Source organism: Paramacrobiotus metropolitanus, unplaced genomic scaffold (genome assembly GCF_019649055.1).
Source record: "Paramacrobiotus metropolitanus isolate TYO unplaced genomic scaffold, Prichtersi_v1.0 Parri_scaffold0000025, whole genome shotgun sequence".
Lineage (NCBI taxonomy): Eukaryota > Metazoa > Tardigrada > Eutardigrada > Parachela > Macrobiotidae > Paramacrobiotus > Paramacrobiotus metropolitanus.
The window spans coordinates 181,825-204,182 of record NW_026570245.1 but is presented as its reverse complement, the minus strand read 5'-3'; the positions used below and the strand labels follow the sequence as shown (position 1 = coordinate 204,182).

The following is a 22,358-nucleotide window of genomic DNA, read 5'->3' as shown; positions in this document are numbered from 1 at the left end:
TACTTTTGAGTTTAAACCGTATGTTGTTATTTAGCGACTATTGAATTTCATTTTCTTCCTCCTCAACATCCAGTACTCATCCTTCATCTGTATGGACTTTTCTGGCGTTTGATCCACAAAAGACCGGCTTACGCCCTCTGGCTTCTACATTTGGCAAAAAGTCAACTCCGATTACATCTTTTTCCCTTTTCTTTGCATTCTTCACGCCTGCGACTGGACAGCCGACACCAGTCTGAACATAAGAAACATTTACAAGGACATCGATGCTGCGCATTATAAAGTGTCGAAATTGCAATGCGACATATATGTATTGTTATCATCGAAGTATATTTAGTAAAAGTTCATGTGACAACTGCGCATAAGATAAATTTTATTAAAATCTTGCAGATCTAGAGAATACTTAAGCGCCCTCGTAGATACATTGGTGTCAAATGCCTACCACAGAATTCAATGGAGATGGTAACAAATTTATAAGCCAGAATGAATATAAGAGTTGGATTTCTGTTGTATTAGCGCTTTATGTCACTGTATTGTACATCTAATTATACCAATGCCATACCGTCAAACACCCCACTCCGAGTGGCGCCATTTTATTTGTTATTTACATTTATTCTTAAATTCTCAGCTTAAATCACACCCACCTTCTCGCGAAAAGCCAGCGATGTATCTGGCATTTCAGCTGTCACAGCGTCATCGTATTGGGTGCAGCATCCTCCACCTACCTCGCCTCGGTTACCCATGACCTTTTACTTCGGATAATAGAGTGATATACAGCGTTTGCTACAGAGTATACATTTTAAAAGTAGTGGTGCATAGTAGTTGGGCCTATAATTGGTGCATATATTTGGAAGAAATTATGCACCTTTTGTAAATTATATAGATATTCGTACAGTATATCTACTGGGTAGCTCTCCGTTTGAATGCTAAACAGAGTTCTTCAGCTGCTGCAAGCCCACCCTATGCAGACCACGTTTGGAAACAGGAAAGCATTTTAATCTCTGTTTGGATTTATTCTCCACTCTGAATGCAGGGGGCATTCAGGACACATATTATTCCATAACATTTTATGCGCAAGAAACACAAAGCCAAAGAAGCCACAACCAGTACCTAGGGTAGTAAGTATTCTACAGGACTCCAAAAATATAACCAACCATAGCAGCGTATACACCAGGCACTGGAAACTTTTTTTATATTATAAAGTCCAAGCAGCTACACAGAAACATCACCATGATCCAACATTTAACTACGGAACAAGAAATTTTATATATAAGTATTGTCAAAAGTAATACAGAAACCGAAAGTACACAACAGTATACCGGTACGTTTGCGCTACACACACTCACAAACTAACATCCGAGAACATAAACAACCCTTTGACGTAGCATTCTGACAAATGAATAAGGCAGAAAATCATTAATAATCCCCGGAAAGCAGCGTCACTGGTATTGCGATATTCTTCTTCCGAAATTTGTCAAAAAATGTAAGAAGTGTCACCCATGTGAATAAGGCAGTTGCGCGTAAAATGGAATTACAATCCCACTCCAGATGTGGTCCCCATTTTATCGTATGTACACATGATGGACGGCAGTCGGCGATTAAAGCAAAAAGAATATTTAACTAAAAATTTCTAATCCTGAGTAATTTTAGCGCTTTTTTTAAACGAGAAAAATAAGAGAATGTATAGTGCCTCGGCTGAGAATTATTAGCTGCAAAATAATCTTCCCTTAGAACGAGATTCGAAGGAGAAAAAAATAACTACGGGATAGAAATCAACAAGAGCATTATGAAATGGAGAAAAAAAACTGCACTTTGTAAAAGGAAAAAAATACAGCTGGGTCGAATTTCTCCTCCCTTGTTTATTCCGCTGTGCCATTTAATGAGGAATGAGCCGCATCGTTCGGCCGGTTATCGGGGATGATTTCGGTTAGGAATATGTCGAATGAATCCGCTGCATCATCACTAAGAGTGTGGTGGACATCGATAACGAAGGAATCCTCGTTGGAATAAAACGCTAACATATCGTCATCCATTTCCACCGTTACTCTGCAATAAAGCTCGCTAGTATTATGGCGAAAGCCTGAAAGGTGATCGAAACTGATCAGGGAATCGTAAATATACTAACTGCAAATTCATACACCATGCAGTACAAATTTTCGGTACATTTAAAAAACTTATCGAATCTCATTGTTGCATAAGTAGAGGAAGCTCTCGATTAATAGAAGCTTTATTTTTGTTTTATGAAAGCGGCTTTGACCTAATCATAATTTTGGTAAGCAACAGCCTTAAATAATAAAGATTATAGTGCAGTTTTATTTCAAAGACATAACAAGTTTGTATGAATTCCAAATAATGGATTATCAGTACAACTGTACACTGTATAATAGTGAACTTACCCTTTAAAGTTCTTTTTATAAACTTTGGATATCTTATTTGGATCAATACCATATTTGAGGTATAACTGCAAAAAAAACACATGAATTAGTATTCCATTTCGGCCTGATTAATTCGAACCATTTATTTTTCGTACCGCTTGCGCCAGTCCTTTTAGTGTCGGAGGCACCAAATGGAGCGCCGTGTAGACTTCATCGGAGTCCTTGCGGACGTATAGCATCACTACAACAGCTGACCTTTACATAATGTATCCGCAATTAATCTGGAATATCTACACCAATGTTTGACACATTTCGACGAGTTCATACCTCGTTCCGTAACAGGTGGAATGGTTTTGAGCCGTTTCGCCGGCGGCAGGACATTGTCGACGATGGCGGTGTTGGGGCATTCCGTGGAATCGATCTTGGAATTGGAGTCGGTATTGCTGGCGGCCGAGTAGAAACAGCTGAGTTCCATGGGCGGCAGCCGGTCCAGATCGTCGGCCGGGGTGAAGAGCAGGGGCGGTTTAATGAGATCAGCCATGGAGTAGAACTCGGAGCGCTCCAGGGGAGGATGGTACAGGTCGTCCAGCTTCTTGCGCCCGGCCGCCGCCATCTTCCGCTTGGCGGCGCGCCGTTCCTCGTCGCGGGTTTTCCGCTCCGCACCCTAAGAATAATTCATACAATGAATGAATAGCAGCAATGTTGTTGCGCAGGGCTTTTTAAAGATTTTTATAAAATAGCCATGTTACAACTGACAAATTCGTAACGCACAAAACAAACAGCAGAATGTCATATGTATATTAACGGGTGAGCAAGAACTGCAAAATTTTTTTGAAGAGTGCTGTAATTTTAAATAGTGTACCTTGTCGCAGAAAACTTTGATCTGGCAGTAGCCGCGATGTACCGGCTTGCCTTGCGCGCGAGGATCTTCATGGGTATCAATTTGGACGTGCAAAGGCAATCCCTAGAACAAACATTTCATGACGTCGATTTCAAAGCAATAAGTGATAGAGAAAGTATTAGATTGAATAAACAGGCTGTTAATGAATTCTGATGGCAAAAATAAAGAAAACCACAGTACTGCGAAATTCAGCGGCAAAGGATAGATCTTGTGTCTTGTCAAATCCGCTTGCTCAGTGATTCATTATACTACGTTGTTCATCAAATTGCCATTATTTCCGTCTTATTCTAATCTTTTGCCCCACAAGAGTAGTTCTCGTATTGCAAAACTGGTAATTAATAATTAAGTAACAGGAGGACATAAACAAATTTATTTTTATTCACAACTCGTAACAACCGAAGCGCTAATGTTAAACTGAATAAAACTGCATTCAAAATTTATGGTAAAAATTAAAATGGATACTCGTACCGTACTTCGAGCACAGAAAATTGTATTATTCACCTTGACGCCCTTTTGGTTACTGAAGTCCGTACTGAGGCACTGTACAGCGATATTGACTTTGGCGTGACCTTCGTGGGGATTCCAGTAGACGGAGATGGCATTGTGCGATGTCTCCTCAATACATCCCACCAAGCCCTGACTGTTCTTGGTGTCGGCGTCGAAAATCCGCTGCTTGATACTGTGCTGCCGGCTATGCCAGAACTGCCAGGCTTTGGCTTCCTCTTCGCTGGTTTTCTCCTCACGGAACACCAGCATGATGGTGCTCTATAATGCACACCATAATAATCAAACAGGTACACTACGTGCATTACAGTACCCTTTATGGTACAGTGTTGTTATTGTCCGCCTGATAAACAGACAGATCAAATTGCCCCCCAAGAAGGAAGTATCAAGTGGCCAGTCTAATACGAGAGCCCATGAAGAGCAGCAACGCTGCCGCACTTGATGCCGGGAAATACTTCCCAATTGACCACAATCTGCACATTAAGTGCTCGGCGATCAAGTGTTATTAATACCGCATCATTCACCGAAATCAACTTCGATAGTGCAACTTTTATTTGCAAAATTAAAATAAATGTAAAACCATTTATGACATTTTATCGTTTAACTGTTACCTTGGGATATTTACAGAAAAAAATTTGATATATTAACAGAAATGATAATAGGTCTTGTAGTAACATAATTTCTATCCTCATCGACAGCGTCTTCATTATGATACGCCGAGGTATTATGGCTTCTACCAAATTACACTGCCATTCCCAACTTTTGTCGTTTATCCAGTACTTCTACACATAAATGTTAACTGATAGATTGTTTGATGCAACTGCTATACAATAACGGAGTTATTTTTCCCAATTTCCTTGTCCTTACTTTGACTGTTTGGGATTTCAAAGGTTTTTCCGAATCCGGAATGTATTCGAGCGTGATGGGATAAAACTGGCCTAAAGAAACAACAATTTAAAAAAAATAAAATGATCAGCATCCCTAAATTAGGCTAAATTATTAACAAGCCGCGTGGATGTGATGTAGCCGGTGCTGCCAACTCAAACCGGGGTGGAGTCACCCATGCAATCCGCGGTGGAATAATATCAAATGATCAATAGCTCAGCAATGGGCTTATTTATCAACAGGGTGTATCACATCACGTCTCCCCATGCATGCAATCGCATTAACAACACAACACGATCACCGGCGTGCCCCGGCGACGGTACCAAACCCGATCTGCATACCTTTGTTGATGTAGGTAATCCGGTCTTCCTCGCGTTTTTGGCTCGTGCTTATGGGCGCTTCCAGGTAATAGCGGAAGCCCACATTGGAAAATCTGTCAGTTTATAGAAAAGACAACGGGATTAGAGCACTGGATGTACAATACAATGGGGATCATTACACTTAAGCCGGATAATCTCCAGATGGCTCTATGCTGATTTACATTGCAATCACTTCCGGTAATCAGTCGCCAGCTCTGGGCAGATGAATATTAACGTTAAGTATCTTATTCACGCCATTTATTAATTTCATTTGGAATCGGCAAGATGGTTAACAAAAACAAATACGAAGCGCCTCTCATTTCTTTTAAATTCTATAAATAGCGATACGATGCAGCATAGTGCAGTCACACTGTATTCATCAAAAGCATTTAAAAGAGAACCATTAGATTTTTTCCATCGGTATGCAAATACAAAAATGAAAATTAAATCCATGTTCAGCCCTATAAAAACAGTTGTGATGACTAGTTCATGAGCATCGAAACTCGCGCATGAACAAGTCATCGCAAATGTTTTTATAGGGTTGAGCATGGATCTTATGGGACACCTTGAATGCCTGTGATTGCCCTTACACTACGTCTGCCCGCTTTCCATAGGCAGCAACATAAGATTAAATAGGTCTGAGGGCCTTTGAATGTTTTGCACGCCATATTTTACAATGCAACCAGGTAAAAAACTGATTCTATATAATTAAAATATAAAATACATTTCTCGAGAAAACTTTTCAAATTTTTTTGCGTTTGACTGACAGATTAGGGAAGTGCTGACAATGACAAGACTGTAGATTACACCAGGACGAGAGAAATTGCGATAGTTTCTTACACTTTGGGAATATTGACAACCGGATTGGCAGATCCAAGCTTCTCAACCGGTGTTCGTTCAACGGACGAGTTACGGCGATTATTTGGAGTTGGCGTTAACCGGGGACTGTCAGATGTCGATGTTGTGGGCGACATGAGTGAGCCCGAGACACATGAGCCATGCATGTCGTTCGTGTTGTACTCATACATCTGCCGTACGCAAAAAATCTCATGAGGAATACACCATGAAAAAAGAGCCTATTTTTACAAAAAAGGATCCTATTTCAGGGTGGCGACGATGAGTCGCCGCAGTCACTCGAGAACAGCCAATTATTCTGAAGTAACAAAAAGTAAACCCTTGCATCGGTAGAAAACTAAATCGGTCGAAAATCGAAGAAGCAACAGGTGAATCAAGGAATAACGAAAATCTGGAATTAAATTTATAATGGAATGCTTTAGGTACTGAACTGGTAAATGCGCGTATTGTGTAGAGTCAGTAGAGCGACAATATAATTATTTCGAGATTAAACTAAATTAAATTAATTCGATGTTGATCGCTCTGGCTTTACTGTTCAGTGTTCTGATCGCAATCTGTGCATTGTATTGGCGATCATTCTCTTGCGCAAATGGCTATTTTCGCACCCGGATATGTACCAGTACGAGTATGAATTTTGGTGGTCAGAATGCGGTGCGAGTGACCACAATTCAGGAAACATTCGAAAAATAAATTATAAATCAGGAAGCATTACTTCATGCAGTTTCTACAGTACCTGTTGAGCGGCATGTTCTCTGGATGCGAGTGCCTCGCCGAGTCCACTGTCCGGCGACGGCAGATCCACACTGAGTCCACTATGCGCCACGGCCTGATTGATACTGTTCTGCGCAAACCCGCTGGCCTGCCGGTACCGTTCCATAATCATCTGTTCCGTCGGATCCTGAAAGTGCCCGCCCGTCTGCCCCGGCCGGCCGCCCCCGAACCCATACCCATAATCCATGGGCGCGGCAATGGGCGTCCGGTAGTATTCCCCGTTGGCGGCCTGCAGGAGCACCGTCTGCGTGTCGCCGAGCGCCGTCACATAGGGAACCGCCTGCCCATAGTTCCCATAGGCCACACCGAAGGCGGCCTGGTGGATGGGCGGCAGTTCGTGGTGCTGTTCCTGTTTCATGATGACGGAATTCCCGTCGGACTCCTGTTTGACGGAATGTGAGTAGGTGCTGGAGGAGACCACGGCGTGCGACATGGGACTGGTGCTGTGCGGGGAATTGTCGGTGTCGCTGGAGGGCGACGAATGGTGGGAGGGGCGGAGGGGATGATCGGGGGAATGGCGGTCGGATTGGGATTTGGTGTGGTAGGCGCGCTGGTGGGATTGGCCGTTGGTACCGGCCATCTTGATGGTCGACACTTCCATGGAGCCATCACTACAGCGGAAAGGATAATACGTTTTGTACGATTGTAAAAGTAGAGCTATAACAGAAATGCCTGGCGAGGGAAATTCTCAATGAATGACTGGATGAATGAATCAATGGAGTTTTGGGATCATTATGACAAAAGAAAACAAACTCGTTGTGCCTATATAGTGTGTATGATTGCGGCCGTATATTCTCGAAATTCTTGAGTTGCTTGCCATTGAATCTGCTTGAGGTGGATGAATGGAGAAGTTAGTTCTCATGACACCGCCCACCTTGTCAGCGAACACGCTCGTAAATAAAATGTTCTCATGATACACTTGCCAACTCCAGGCTGACCGTAAAATCAAGGGAATTTAATAAAAAATTTGAAGTTTCAACCACTCTGATTCGCATTATTCTGATTCAGATTTATCGACCGCAATGAGAGGATTTCTACAAGCGTGCGCTACCTCTAAACAACAAAATCTTTCGCTATCGGTTTTATGGAGTGTAATTTTAAATGAACGTTTCACAATTAAAGCCATTTAAACCGTACAACATCATTTTTAAAATTTTCTCCACTTTAGTTTGCTTACATTATTTAGTTACATACCATTTGATATCATATAATAGAACACAAAGTTCTTTTTGGAAATATATCAGCATCAAATTAATATCATACGTTTAACCTATTCGACCTGACATTGCTGATACAATAAGGAAGCGGAATAAAAGCCTTTTGTGTATACCTTACGAATTCGTTTTATACGCGCCGCAAATTTACCGGGGCCAATTTATGGCCATCCCTACATGGCGCGCCAAAAACGTTTTGCACAAATACGATTTATTCTAAATTTTCCTTTCACATCGTTATACTGTCGGTACTAAGAATGTGCTGATACGGCGACACTATTCAGTAGTCATAAAACAGCGGGCAAAATATTCAGATTATTCAGTTGGTGTATAAACAAATTATGATTTTGTGCCCTAAGCCTGAAAACAAATATGGACACCCATTATCAATTTCCTGGCCGCTGGCGCTGCACCGGCCAAAAAGCATACCTGTTGCTCTTAAATAGTCATACAGTGCTTAATCAACCGTATAATACCGCAGCGGCAGCAATGCACTTGATTGCGTTCCAAAGCAATTAGCAAAAAAATTATAGGATAAAACTTTTCCCACCGTAAAAACTTTAGCAATTCACTTCCTTGCTGGAAACGCGCAAGGTTAATTGTTCCCGGAATACATGCTCATTTCCCCGACAATTACGTCAGAAGCGTGCATCAAAGCATAACTGTAAATGACTAACAGCCATAGATAATTATGAAATTATTTCTTATTATATTTAATTATTTATTCAACGATGTCTCATACTGTGGCGAAGAAGACCAGTATCAACATTGCAAATTACTGATAATTTCGAAGCGAGTAAAGTTCACTTTTAATTGTTATAATTTTTATGCCTGGTTTAAATTTGATAAATTGTTAATTTCGCTGTAGTATTTTTTAGCTATTTAAAATTTATAAAGTAGTATATTTATCGTGCTGGTATAGCGTCCGCTCGAAAATATGAAGGCTTTTTGACGCAACCGCTTAGTTCGCTGTACACCGCTCTCACGAACAAATTCTGCATGAAGTTGTATATGGATTCACGACTGGAAGATTTGCCGCTTCTTAGTTAAAGGTAACGAAAACATACCTATGCCATATATCGGCAGTTTTGCCTCCAATCTTCTCCATTCCCGGGATCTTATAATAATCATAAATGGATAATCCCATACTGTGCGGATGCTCATCGTTCCCGTTGATGTTTAGCATGGCGGCGGTGGCCGTCGTCAAGGGATTCTCGTCGTTGAGGCCCGCCGTCTGATTGACCACTGACGTCCGATAACGAATATGCCAACTATCCTCATTATCCAGCATGTTCAGACGGGCCGCGGCTGCATTGACATTGGTTATGACGCTGGTTGGTGTCGTCGCTGATGTCTTGGACTCAATCCCACCGTTCAACTGCTGCTGTTGGCTTTTCTTACTCACAGCCTGTCCTCCGCTGCAAAGAACACACGCAAAGGGTTAACAACGACAATTAGCCGCTCATGCGACGCGCCGCGCCATTCGCTGCTTTCTCGTCGTGGATTACATCATCATCACGACCACCACAGCACGGCACGCTGAGCGTGAAAAAGTGGAATATTATTCCCAAGTTTGCTACACAACATCAAAGCGACATTTGGCTCTTGGGCAGTGTATTTGGCATGCGGCACAGCGTTTACCGGGGATTTGCGACGAATTCCGTCAGTATACTGACAGACACTTAATCACGTGTACACTGGCACATTTCCCTGTAGGAGATGATTAATTTCGAAAAAAGCAACTCAGATATCAAATGACTGGAAAGCGTATATTGTTGACTCCACCTCTGCGTAAAACGGATTAAAATGGCTCTTAGGGTTGCAATTAAAAGCACTTGACGGGGAGCGCAAAATTGTACTTAACAAGTTAATAAATCTTGTTTCTGTCGTACACACAACAACAACAGGGAGACCAGCAAGAGACACAAGAGAACCCAACTGACCGCGCGATTAGACTCTGGGCAGTTTGGGCTGACGCTGCGGCCAGCATCATCATCATGGCAAGCGGATTGGCGCGGATCGGACGCTTGAGATTTACATTAGCAATGCGCATCTGGCGTAGGCGCCCCACTATCGCCGACGGATGAAAAAAGTACCCACAGTGGATTTCAATGGGCTACCGCGCATTTGCACCAGAGACACAGAGAGACAGACAGGGAATGTAATAAAAAACACAGGCGGAATCACGGTTGACGCCCTGCGATCCACTGCGTGCCGCAGCATAGGCTGTACAGGAAAAGGGCACACCGACACCTGTTGTCGCGGGCACACCATCAGCACGAAATTAATTTTTGCAATACATTAGCCGACGTGTGGCAGGCCGTGTGGCTTCTGTATGTTTGTGTTCCGTTGTGTGTGGTGGATTTTTGCGGTGATTCAAGTGTTTTTCGATAATAAATGAATAAATGTTTGACTGGTCCATTCGGACAGTGTATGAATATTCATTGGAGCGCGAATCTTGAAGATGCACATCTTTGCCTGAATGTGCAGTGGTTCAGGAGAAAGTCTTCACCTTCTCAAGTGCTCACCTACTTCACCTCTGACCGACATTTCCAACTTGTGCACGTATTAACGATCGGCGGGATGATGATAGTGCCGTTCTATTACCGATGTCTTCAAATGGAATTGTGGAAATATATGTATTTGCCATGTGAAGGGAGAATATCATTGAAATCAATGCTAACAACCTATTCACATCTGTCCGTGCACCTTTCGGATGCGCCTGACAAAAACTTTGCTAAGTCGTAATTAACACCACCAAAAAGTCTAATTAACCGTCCAACGTTGAATTTTCCACATTCATATAATTTTTTAAGAAATGTTGAAAGTTTTTTGCATAGGCTTATTCTAAGATGCCGAAGATTAAACACGCGGTAACCGTACTGCAGAAGTACGAGTAGCACTCCTAAATTCTTAATAATTAAGCACAATCAGAAGGAAAAAAGCGTTAAATTAGAAATTGTAATGGAGCATGCCGGGCCAGGCGGAAGCGGTACACAGCTGGATGGTTAACATCCGTTTCTCTCTTTCTCTCTAACAGTGCGCCCGGGTTGTTTATGTTGAAGGTGAGTGTTAAAAGAGGTGTTCTGCCATTCCATACATGGCGCATGTGCGTATGCAGTAAATCGTCTGGCAAAGGAAAAGGTGTTGGCTGCATATATCTGTGAAGGCAATTACAGCTCCTTTCATTAAAGCTTCCGCCAAACTTTTTTTCTATCACACACACACACACGGTGCACATTCTCTTTCTCGCGTAGCGCTGCCCTGACAGATGGGTGGTTCCTGGTTGATTGGTGCTGCCGCGCGTTAGAACAAGGCGATTCCTTATGTTCCGATACCGAAACGGACATAATGCACGGCATAGTGAAATGCACATGGTTTATAGACTGTCATCGTGCTCATTGTCAGTGCAACAGGTGACATCACTGGAAGGCACCGCTTCGTGCATACCATAACGTTTTCTTGGTTGGAATAAAATGTAGGAAAGGTTTTTCCGATTTTCAGATAGCCTATGTGCATTTAAATTTTGGAACGCATTGCAAATATCAGTAATTATTAATAGCAGCAATTCTGCACTGAATAAAGGTGACTAATGAAGTTTCCCACGAGGATACATGCGTGGGAAAATTAATGTATTTTTGTTACCGGCATATGGCTTCTAACTTTCCACAGCGAACTGGCTGGATACTGATGCTTTTTGGACTCAATTTGCAAATCAATAGAAACATTAGCAGATGAGCAACTGCTGCACACGTTCTTAGTAATTTTTAATTCCTTCTCCGAAAGGGAATGCGGATTATTTTGACCAAAACGATTACACTTCGCTTTGTCATCTTCTCCAAGCAGACCAAGCGGAAACGTCGAAACAGTAATGCGGAAAAATATTCATTAAAATTCTTAAGAATAACAAAACCGCCCGCGGGTCAACTGCGCAGTGCATTAGAGCTGCCACTACAGTAGACAATGACAGCAACAACATTATCATTGCAACTTTAAATTGCCAGTTAAACGATCCATCTTATCCGTCGCGATCGGGAAAGTGGATAAGTATTTTTAGTATGTATGTATTACAATATTATTGTCTGCTTTGACAATTTTAGCATAAATTAATTTCCCAGAACAGACAAAGTGGAGCTATTACGCAATAAACGGGACATAAATAGACACGGAAATATAGAAAAAGTAGCCAATTTATTCAGCGTAAAAATGCCAACAATAAACAAGAACAGCGGTAATAAAACACTGCTTAATGCTTCTCAAATAATCTACGTGACATTCAGTGTACAATTACCAAATAAAGCATGAGAACCGCGTTTTCGGTTTCGCCCAAATTGTGCATCTGCATACATATGCATGCTGTGCATATATCCACTATCGCCCGGCATTGTAAATTTTACAGACCACCATAATTTATGCCCATGCAGATCTAGAGGTGTAAGAAATTGCGTTACTCTTCAAAGCGTTTTGAGAAAGTGGGTTTCTACAATTCTTTTACAAACGCCGACATTACTATGTTTACGTACAAAAAAAGCTTTTTTCTACCTAAAATTAATCGAGTTTAAACGATTTTCTTACTCGGAAGACATTAATAGAAACTTACTTGTAATATGCATGCTGTAAATAAGCATTACTGCTCATATCAACCATCATTTTCTTGACTCTTCCCTTTTGCTGTTGATTAGCCCACGAAACAAAGTCCCAAAACACACAGCGAACGACCGCCGAAGCACTAGAGCAAGCGAGTAATTATCAGTGCCGGCATTTTGTCAAGACATCTCGCAGTTTCCCCCAAAAACAAATCAACCTGAGAATAAAGTGATCGGTTGGAGCAATATCGGCTTGTGGTATCCTACATGATGGCTGACATTTGGCTGATCGACAAGAATGGATGTATTAACTCCGGTTGACAAAATGAAATGGACCTACGGCTTTCGCCCCAACAAACAGATTAATCAGCCGGTAATGGTGAAAAATTCCGGAAGATATTGGCAATCGACAAATGAAAACTCTCCGTCAGCCGACCGAACGCGAAAGAGTGGGATGGGAAACACAATATCATCCACAAATATCCATTCGTTACAGAAAAAAATGACCGGAAGTGGTTTTTGATATGTATATGCCGTGATATATGCCGGGGGATTAAAGAACAAGCGTCTGCGCGCGCACGCTCATCAACCAACGCAATTCACTCGATCAAAAATGTTTTTCACGGGGGGAGCACCCTCTAGTCTCTGTCTGTCTTTGCCCAGTGGTATATTATACAGCGTTTTAAGATTGGACCTCAAGTACTTTGCATATTAGCCATGGCTGTTACGGATTCTACACGCTATACGTTGCGATGGAGTCGCGGCATCACTTTCCACTTTACGCTATCAATCACCGGCCACTGCATTTGGAAACACACCGGTAAATTGGTTTAGTGTGTTGTGTGTGGCAATAGTGTGCGCTGTATACAGCTAATCCCCGCCCCACCGGTGGATTTCATTTATAGACCACTCCCGCATGTGCAACAGGTGGCTGTTAGTATATCACCGGTACAGCTGATACCTGGTGGTACAAGAAAACAAACCCTTAATGGCAGATCTGATGCTTATCTTGGGTTTGCCCATATTTTTTTAATCACTTACCGGCACATTTCCCTTGAAACTCATAATATTAATTTTATGAATGACTGTCGAACCGCTTTTTGCTTAGCTATTAATTAAGTACCTTTATTATAATTTCTCTTTTTAAAAATAATGTATTGTTTTTGCAAGTAAAAAAGTTATTGTTTATCAAATTTTAATTACATAAGAAACAAAAGTGGAAATGAAGTACACGCCGCTTTTATAATTTATGCAGTAATTAAGTTTACATGAATAGATTAAGTTATATATGAACATGTTTTTTTTCAATAGAATTAGAAGAATTTTCAAACAGATTTGTGGCACTAACCAGTAAGCTCTACGAACAAACTGGTACAGATTAATTAATGCGTCGTTCAGTTAACCTGCTTTTCACTTAATTAAATTGTTAAAATTTTACATGTTGAAATTAACCCGCTCTAATTGGCAAGAAAACGATGTTAAGTCTGTTGTGTTCTACCTTAATGATTTACTACGTGCAGCATGCGTACGTCTCGCCTCATTCAAAGAAAGGCTTTTCCGATCTCTAATTTTAAATCGAAAAAAACGAGTTAGCCAATGCTTGTCACTGTATGTGACGCACCGCCTGAGTTAAGTTGTTCTCGATCAGGTATTAGATTTCAAAAAATGCCCTAGCAAATGTTAAACAGCTGTTTTTCACACAAAAGTCCACAAATTTTTACGCATTTATTTTTCGCCAGCTATTTTTGTAAATTTATTAGGTATCTACGAGTAATTTAAGCAGTTATTTAGATGTTCTTTTAATTCGTTTGTATGGCAGATCTTGCGTTTATGACAGTTATACGATGGCATAATTATCAGCTGGAATTATGTAATAACCCCAAAAGAAACTTTCTCTGATCGTTTATTTTATTTTCCCAACAACAACACATGCCAGCACAATACCCATGTATACACAACGATCAGAACAAAAGCCATGCCGCGCGGCCAGTGTGACCTTGTAAATTTGGCATCGAGTAAATTAATGCGCCGGCATAAGGATCAAATGAACACATACATCTACATAGACAACGCCGTATACCTAACGTATACAGCCAATGCATGCATACTACATTGTACACACAATGGAATGTATCCAGTGAAAAGGAAACCACTTTTACTCTCTCTCGACAGGCTCAATTGTTGTTGTTTTTTCCTCTTCTCTCTCGCACACAGCGGCATATGTCTATACGATATGTAAACTACCTGGCGAGGGATTACGTAACCTTATCACCTTTTCTCTTTGTGGTCAATACTATCAACGGCGCTAGACCAATAAACAAGATAAGATGCCCGGTATTTTTGTGTTAATTAAGCGCCGCACGGCCTGGTGCGCCGTGTGTTTATTAGCGACTGCGACGGCTTGCCAAAACCATAATTAAGAAAGCGATCGGGTAAAACGCAAGGAGGAAGTTGTTTGTCGATGTAAGGGAATTTATTTCTGCAACGCCTGGTATTAATTACTTCCAAGCCCAACACAATCGACATCAAGTGTTAACCAACTGCTGAAGTTTTATGTATATCGTTAAGCAGAGCTAGGGAAATCGCAGAATGAGAAAAGTAAATTGGGCAACTCAATAATTATTGCACTTAAATTTGCATATACAGTAGTAACAATTAAGGCAATGCGCTGCTCTGATAAGCTGTTTTAATTAATTACGAAACATCAAATTCCGAAAGGCTTCTTACAAATAAACTGCGTCTGTAAATTTCAAAATTAGGGTCTTAAACATAGAAAACGGTAAATAAAATCTCAGTAACATAACACAACATTTTTATACTTATACATAACATAACACAACATTTGTATAACAATTTACGATTAGTAACGCTGTCCAAGAAATTAACAAATATGAAACTATAGAAGTCGTTAATTAACGAACAAAATCGCAAAATAATCTTAACGGATTGATTTTTCCGTATATTAGTCAATGCTGGGAAATGAGGCCAACTTGAGAAAAAAGGAAATTTGTTGTATAACTATGTGACTGAATTAAGCGCTTTGTGATATACATACAGTGTGATATACATGTTATGCCTTTAATGTGTCAGTAATTGACGGCAATCGTTAAGGCCTTTTTTACAAGAATGCAAATAATTTAGCACAATGATTATATCAATCAAGTTCGAGGTCATCTTAAAATAGAGTGAAAAAAGCGTAAGGGAAACAGCAACAGTCCGGCGACGTCGGTAGACAATCGTGTGTTTTCCCATTGGGATGCTTTGTCAGTCGGCGTAATGTATGGTGTATATGAAAGACAAACATGCACACTAACAATGCGCACGGCTGTGTGGCCATAGTCAGCGACACTGACAGTTTATTGCATAATCAATAAACACCAAAATGTAGTTAACCTTGAACGTCGCCGTGTGCGCGCTCTTTTTTTAGCAATGTACTATCACCGCATGCAGTCCTTCTCCTATTAATACTTTGTACATTACATATACACAGTATGCGTCTGGCTAGCGTTATATTATAGTTGGAATATAAAATTAAACTACCAGCTTCACGGAAATCACAGTACAGCAGTATATAGTGCGCGGACGGAAACCGGTATTTTTGGTGCAATTGGAGCTCAGCAAAGGGATTACTCTTTTCAATCTAGCTAGTATAATCACCCGCCAAAAGATTATTGTCTGTAGTATAATTGTAGGCGTATTTTTGGATATTGTGCAGAATGCCAATGCGGCTAATCAAGCACCAGGGTGTTGATTAACGTGAAAAAGCAGCTAATTATGATAAAAATTTTATGACTGGCTGGCTTGTTCAGGTATGCATTAGGTCACAAATTTTTTTAAAACGAAACATTCCATAAAATGCTCACAGGCTCTTCCCGTGTGAGTGCACTAGTCACGCGGTGCTTAACCAAAAATAAAAAAGATGGTAAATTAAAAATTTGTATTACATGCAGTTTTTAAGTTTGTGTTAATGATAGTCAGAAAGACTCAGAATGTTGCAATCTAAACTAGCTTCAATCTGAGTAATTTGTGGTGGCAGTGGGGCATGTTAAGTAAATGTTGTGAGTGGCTACCAAGAAAGCAGTGCTCCCGGATGATGAAAAATTAATACAGCGTTTGATGCGTCGAGCGATACGTGTGCGTGCGCTTTGCCCAGTCCCACCCATGAACATGAGCGTTGGTCGTCGACGACAAGTACCCAGGTTGTCGCAGTGCTGTGTATGCGTGTGGGCCGAACTCTTGCGCATCGGGATAACAATCGCATTATGACTCTTGCGTTTTTCCTACCAGCCCACACTGCATGAGTGATCATGGACAACGGTTCAGCGTAATTTTCAAGTGTTTTCTCTGTACTCCATACACACTATTAAATGTGTTTACTTGCGCATTAGTGCAGCATTACCGTGTATCGCTTACCGATACGTTTTTTCTCTACCGGTGCTACTGTGGGGAATTATTTCAAATGCGGCTTACTGTCCAAAATCTATATCTTCGTTTTTTTTATTTGTTTTTAAGAACTGTGTTACCGAATTCCGCAATATGTGTTTTTAACTTCGACCCCATAAAAGTGCTACTGCTTGCAAGTTGTACAGAGCACTATATTAAATAGTATGACAGAGATGAAAGTCATGAATGCCTTTAAATTCACCACAGTCTGCATGCATTAACTGAGTGATTTCATAAGTACACTGTTTGAATTCTGTAGGAACTGATCAATCTCACAACCGTAAAATGGATGGCCATCTCTTGAGTCGCATGCGCCAATATAAGCGGTAGCATGGGAACCGTACAATCTTATGCCTGGAAGCTGTTGACGTAAATTGTCGTCGGAGATTGATTTTGGGCCTTCCCAGGCGTACACAATTAACCTTTTATCTTTAATCATACTATATTTGCCTCAATTTTCCCTGCAAAAGACACTACATTAGAAAATTCCTCTACCCATATCAAAAAGCAAATGGAAGGCACTTTGGAATCCTACACAAAAATGCGAGTGCACTTTAGTTGCTCTTGAGATTGCTTTTTTACATGATCAGCCAAAATCATCCTGACAATTTCAAACATACTGACCAATTAAACAAACACCAGTCAGGCACGAATTTGCATATTATCACTGTCAGATGTTTGAACTGTGTCGTTTTTGTACGCGGCACAAAGTGGACTACCGATTGGCCGCGCGCACACACACAACCGATTTTCTGCTGATGTCAACGGGAATTTTTTCTGCCGACATCAGGTTATATTTTTCAGGGTTAAACGGTGTGGCCATTCTCCAGCTGAAGAATGGCTGTGTGTGTGAGTGGTTTGGAAAGATGGAGAAATTCCAATATAAAGTGTGTAAGAGAGAAAACGAGAAAGAGAGTCAGACAGACAGCCAAGACAAACAAGTGAATTTCTCTTTCACTCTCTCTGGCTCTGCATGCTATACTGTTACCGGTGTATGCGCCGGCACTGACCATGCATGACAATTTTTAAATTGTTGTGATGACCCATCCATAAAGAAAATGGCCGGAGGGAGGAAAGCGCAAGTGTCTACCTGTGATGGCGGAGGGAATCTCTTCGCCTGATCAGACGCAAAGGAAAGTGAAACGGAGATACGAGAAAGTCGGTCATTGTGGTGGATGAGTTATGACTATAGGTGATATATCAGACGAAGAGGGAAGTTCAAACCTTTTGTCAGCCCGGTACAAAATGGCTGCTGTTGGCTTTGCCCTAATGAACTTCTTTTCGTACGGTCGAAAAGCAAGCTTTCACGACATGTGACACGAGAATCTGGATCTGCTGCAATCTGGATCGTGCAGCGGCCGGTAAAAAATGCAGAGTTCTTGTCCATATAAAACCGTTTGCGGCTACTGTAATTATCTTTACATAATGGCAAATTGGCAGCCTTGATGTATTGAATTAAATAATAGTGGTGACTCTTAAATTAATTATTGGTTCTCAGGATCCAGGTTTGTTTTCGGCAAGGCGACTTTCGTATTTTTATTGGTGTCCTTGACAACAGCGCTCTTCATGTTTTGCCGGTGACAAAAGGCACAATAAGTAACTTTAGCCGCAGTGCCAGTATATTTTGGCGATTTTCGTCTTTCAGTGATAAAACCCAGAGCAAATTCTTTGTGGGTTGAAAATTGCGTGCACGCTATATTTGTTTGACGGCTCAAAGCGCCGTTTCCCCATCCGGTGCCGGTAGACCTGTCATTATTCTATCGTCTTGAAGCATGCGCAATAATTCCATGCCTCCATCGTCACCGGTATTGTAAGAAAGATCAGGCCTTAAACTTGAGGCTTGAGAAAACGCTCCTCCTATGTGTCGGCGATGTTTACATAACGGCAAAAATATTGGCCAAGCGATTTAGCCCGGCATTGCCGCGCTGGGGGAAAAATACGAGTAGACTGCGGGCTTTTGTCAAAGCGAAATTTCTATATAACGGAAAATACAGTGCATACTATACAGCCGATATAATGCACAACGACGACGTGACACTCTGCATGCTACGGCCAATTCAGCAACTAAAATCATGGCACATTTTTCTGGAAAATTTATACCACTTAAAAGCAAAATGTCTTTTTCTCAACCCTTCTCGTCAAGAGTTTGTCGCTCGAGTGCAGGTAAATTGTGCAGCGTTGCTTCCTTGTTGAAAGCGTGGCTGAGTTCATCAAGGGAAATTTTATTAATAGGTATCGTTCCCAACCCGGTTTCATAAAACATTTTTTAACACTTGATTTCAATAACAATAAAATGTACACAAATATCCGCAAAAGCAAATCATATTTTTGCAAAAGTTGGCTTACGGTAAAATCACTTTTCAAAAGAACCTATGCTGAACACAATGAATTGTAAATATTTAGCAAACGGTAAATACACAGTTATAAGAATTATCCAACACAAGAATGTAATTACAAATTCTTGAAAACTGACTAGAATAACCGTTTCACACTAATCATAGTCGTCGCAGTGCAGTAATTATTCAGTGCGAATATAATGGTCCAAGTGTTTAACTCGTCACGTAGACATATTTCGATAATTATATGAATTTCCAGCCCATAAAGCGAAGAGGAAATTTGGCAGCGGATCGTAGCACAGATGACTACGTCTCTATGCTAAGAAATCTATAGGCTGTTTACTTGGAGCATGACACACGCCAGTAGCCGTGCAGAAAACAGTCATCTCCACTAAAGGCGAACCGATTCCAAAACCACAAGAAAACACACAATGCAAATCAGCGCTCAGTGCTCACATATACACACACTGCCACATATCGGTCAACTGAAAAATTGGACCAATCAGCAGTGTGTCCATCCACTCAGCTGACGAGATGGCAATTAATCGATTAATGAAGGGATCTGATTGTTGAGCTCGTCGTCTACTCCGCCCGGATTAAAGCGCATAGTCACCTGTTGCTGGGGCAGCAACTGTTTGTACAAGGCAAATTCAAAATTACCATTTTGTCGGCTTGGATGTAAGCGCCAAGTGAGACGGAGAGTAAAAGAGCAGAGAATGCGCATTAGACAAACACCGTATACACTTTCCATCAAGTGCGGCAGAGACACACACACGGCTTAAAATGCGGCCCTGTTGTAAATACCACGGTGCTCTAACCGATTTTACAATAGCGCATAACATATCGTAAACTGAGAAATTTACTACTGCTCGACATATATAAAATCCATTCCTGTCTTCCTGTTTCGCGGCAAGTGTGAAACTGTTCGGCGAAACATTTTTGTCCGTCTATGAAGTCGCCTGAGAGTCAGAACGGCTCGGCGGTGATGGTCACATATATTCAATATTCGCTTAATATACTTGTTTTGGGTGAAAAGTAGCCACGCCAGCTTAAATGGCAAGAGAAGGAGGAAAAGCAGGTTTTTCCAGAAACTGGTTCACACACACCGGTTTACCAATAAACATCAGCGAGATATATAACCGGTTAAAAATAGCCGCCGCTCTTGCCCCGCTCTCTCTCTCACTTTTCTACCGGCCGCATGAAAACATAACCAGTTTTTTTACCGTCTCTCCTACCATGGTAACCCAATTGGCTTACCTGTTGGATGCTGAATCAGTGACGGTGGTTGTTGTTGTTGTCGGAGGTGAGGAGCGATTGGATGATGCGGATGATGATGATGCGGGTGAGGATGGTGAAGCAGCAGCAGTACCGGATGCGCCGGACACAACAACACTACTACTCTCATCGGGCATAGTCGAATGCTCTTCCCTCGTCTATCTCTTACCCTCTTTTGCGTCTGCGATGCCGTGTGTGGTGTAGCCCAAAGAATTACACCCACAGAACCTTTAAGGAGAGATTTGTTAAGGCGCTTGTACACGCCAAAGCAGCAGCCGGAGCTATACGCCGTGTGCCAACCGGTAGCTGCTGGATAATTTGCAATTGGATTGGAGCAGACCGGTTTTAGGCTGGTGCGGTGATGTACGCCATTGTACGGTTTCTGTGTGCGCGTCTGCGTGCTTGCCGGTTGTCTGTATGAGTCATTAAACACCGACGGAGAGGAAATGTGCTGGTTGGCCCGTCCAGGTGAACGCTGTGTGCAGGTAGCACTTGTTGCTTCCGGGAACATGCAAGTTTTAAAAGTCTCTCGAAGATCCCATTTTTATATGGGTGACACTCCCATGGCTTTAACGAAAGCAATATAAGCCTAAAAATGGAACATGTCTTGCAAAAAGAAATAAAAAAGTAAGCTGTCGGTCTAAACATTATCATATTCAAAAGCATATTTGCCGGAGACAAATTGGTATATTGAACGAAATTAGCATTTTGGTAATTAAAATTCTGCATTATGAATCTGATTTGTGCTTATAGGTTTGATCTAATATATTCTTGTAGAAAAATGTATGTTTGCCGAAGGTGTACTCATCATGCAGGTAAGTGTACGTACACCGGTGTACGACACTCTTTAAAGTTAAATATGACGACCGACGCGCGTCACCTCCTGCCACAAAATTTTCTTGGACGACGGCAACGTTATAGGCGATATACACGGTATATGGTATTCTTTTTGTGTGTCCTTCTGGGAGATATTTATTATGGTGCACCTCTGTGCCGCCGCATACCTGGATGGCTGATCTGTAAAGCAAAGAAAGTGCTGGTACTTGTATACATTCTTCAATGTGCAGTTATGCGGTAATCATTGTTGAAGAAAATATATTCTCGGCGCTTTTCCGCCCCGTCAATCGTCATCCATCGCCGGCTCAGGTGTGCAGGATGTAACATAAGACGCTTTTTCAAGGCATTATTTACAGGAGGCCGGTGCAGTGTGCGCATGTGTGTATGCAGGTCGTACGCTGAACCACAGCCAAAAGTGCCGGGAGGAAGTCATTACCGCTTGTAAATGTCGGCATTCATATATCGCGAAAGATTTGTTCTATGGTTTGTTCCTGATGTTTTTTCTTCATGCCCAAATGTTCTTTGTCATTCAGAGTTTTATACTATCGCATGCAGAACATTTATTAATGAACGAAAATTGTTGTTACTTTGTATAACGATCATAGGCCCAGAGATGAGTTTGCAGTTACATAACGCTTACTGTCGCGCAAAAGCATGTAACAGCTACGCTGTACTTTAAACGTTTACCCGCAGTCCGCACTAATAATTTACTATAATATAATTATGCTACTTTTGCAGTTTAAAAGGTTTTTAATGTGCGATGAAAAAATATTATGGTTTATTATTTAATGTAGCTTCGATGCGGCAACGCATACATGTAATAATCAACAAAATGGTTTAGAGATGGCCTGATTAAAAAAACATGTATTTATGCTATATATTGTTAGCGCAGATTTGTAAAATGCTCATATTCATAATATAAAATCAGTTGCTAATTTTTAAGTATCAATGTAATTGACCAACGTCAATTAATTATTTTTTGTGTTTTTCAACAGATGAAAGTTTTATTGGTGATTTTAA

The 22,358-nt window shown here is 41.2% G+C and overlaps 1 protein-coding gene across 4 annotated transcripts; it reads right to left on the bottom strand.

The window, feature by feature from the left end:
• Positions 1–1,244: 1,244 nt before the first annotated feature.
• Positions 1,245–20,816, bottom strand: LOC129587446 (protein grainyhead-like). 4 transcript variants are annotated; one of them, XM_055481187.1, is made up of 12 exons: positions 20,484–20,816; positions 8,929–9,279; positions 6,610–7,258; positions 5,862–6,049; positions 5,004–5,095; positions 4,645–4,715; positions 3,775–4,038; positions 3,235–3,336; positions 2,700–3,036; positions 2,528–2,622; positions 2,394–2,458; positions 1,245–2,043 (listed from the first exon to the last, which is right to left on the bottom strand). In XM_055481187.1, exons 1-12 carry the CDS (start codon positions 20,636–20,638, stop codon positions 1,857–1,859), a joined length of 2,556 nt encoding a protein of 851 aa, XP_055337162.1. In that variant the 5' UTR covers positions 20,639–20,816; the 3' UTR covers positions 1,245–1,856. The 4 variants fall into 4 exon arrangements, with proteins under 4 accessions (XP_055337162.1, XP_055337163.1, XP_055337164.1 ...); XM_055481188.1 differs by having other exon boundaries at positions 2,528–2,613; positions 20,484–20,815; XM_055481189.1 differs by lacking the exon at positions 20,484–20,816 and adding an exon at positions 12,462–13,250.
• Positions 20,817–22,358: the final 1,542 nt, after the last annotated feature.

Coding starts and splice junctions, on each gene's coding strand:
- LOC129587446 (XM_055481187.1), bottom strand. CDS start 20,638: ATGCCCGATGAGAGTAGTAGTGTTGTTGTGTCCGGCGCATCCGGTACT. Junction 9,280..20,483: donor ACTGATTCAGCATCCAACAG/GTAAGCCAATTG, acceptor TGTTCTTTGCAG/CGGAGGACAGGCTGTGAGTA. Junction 4,039..4,644: donor TGAAATCCCAAACAGTCAAA/GTAAGGACAAGG, acceptor TGTGCATTATAG/AGCACCATCATGCTGGTGTT.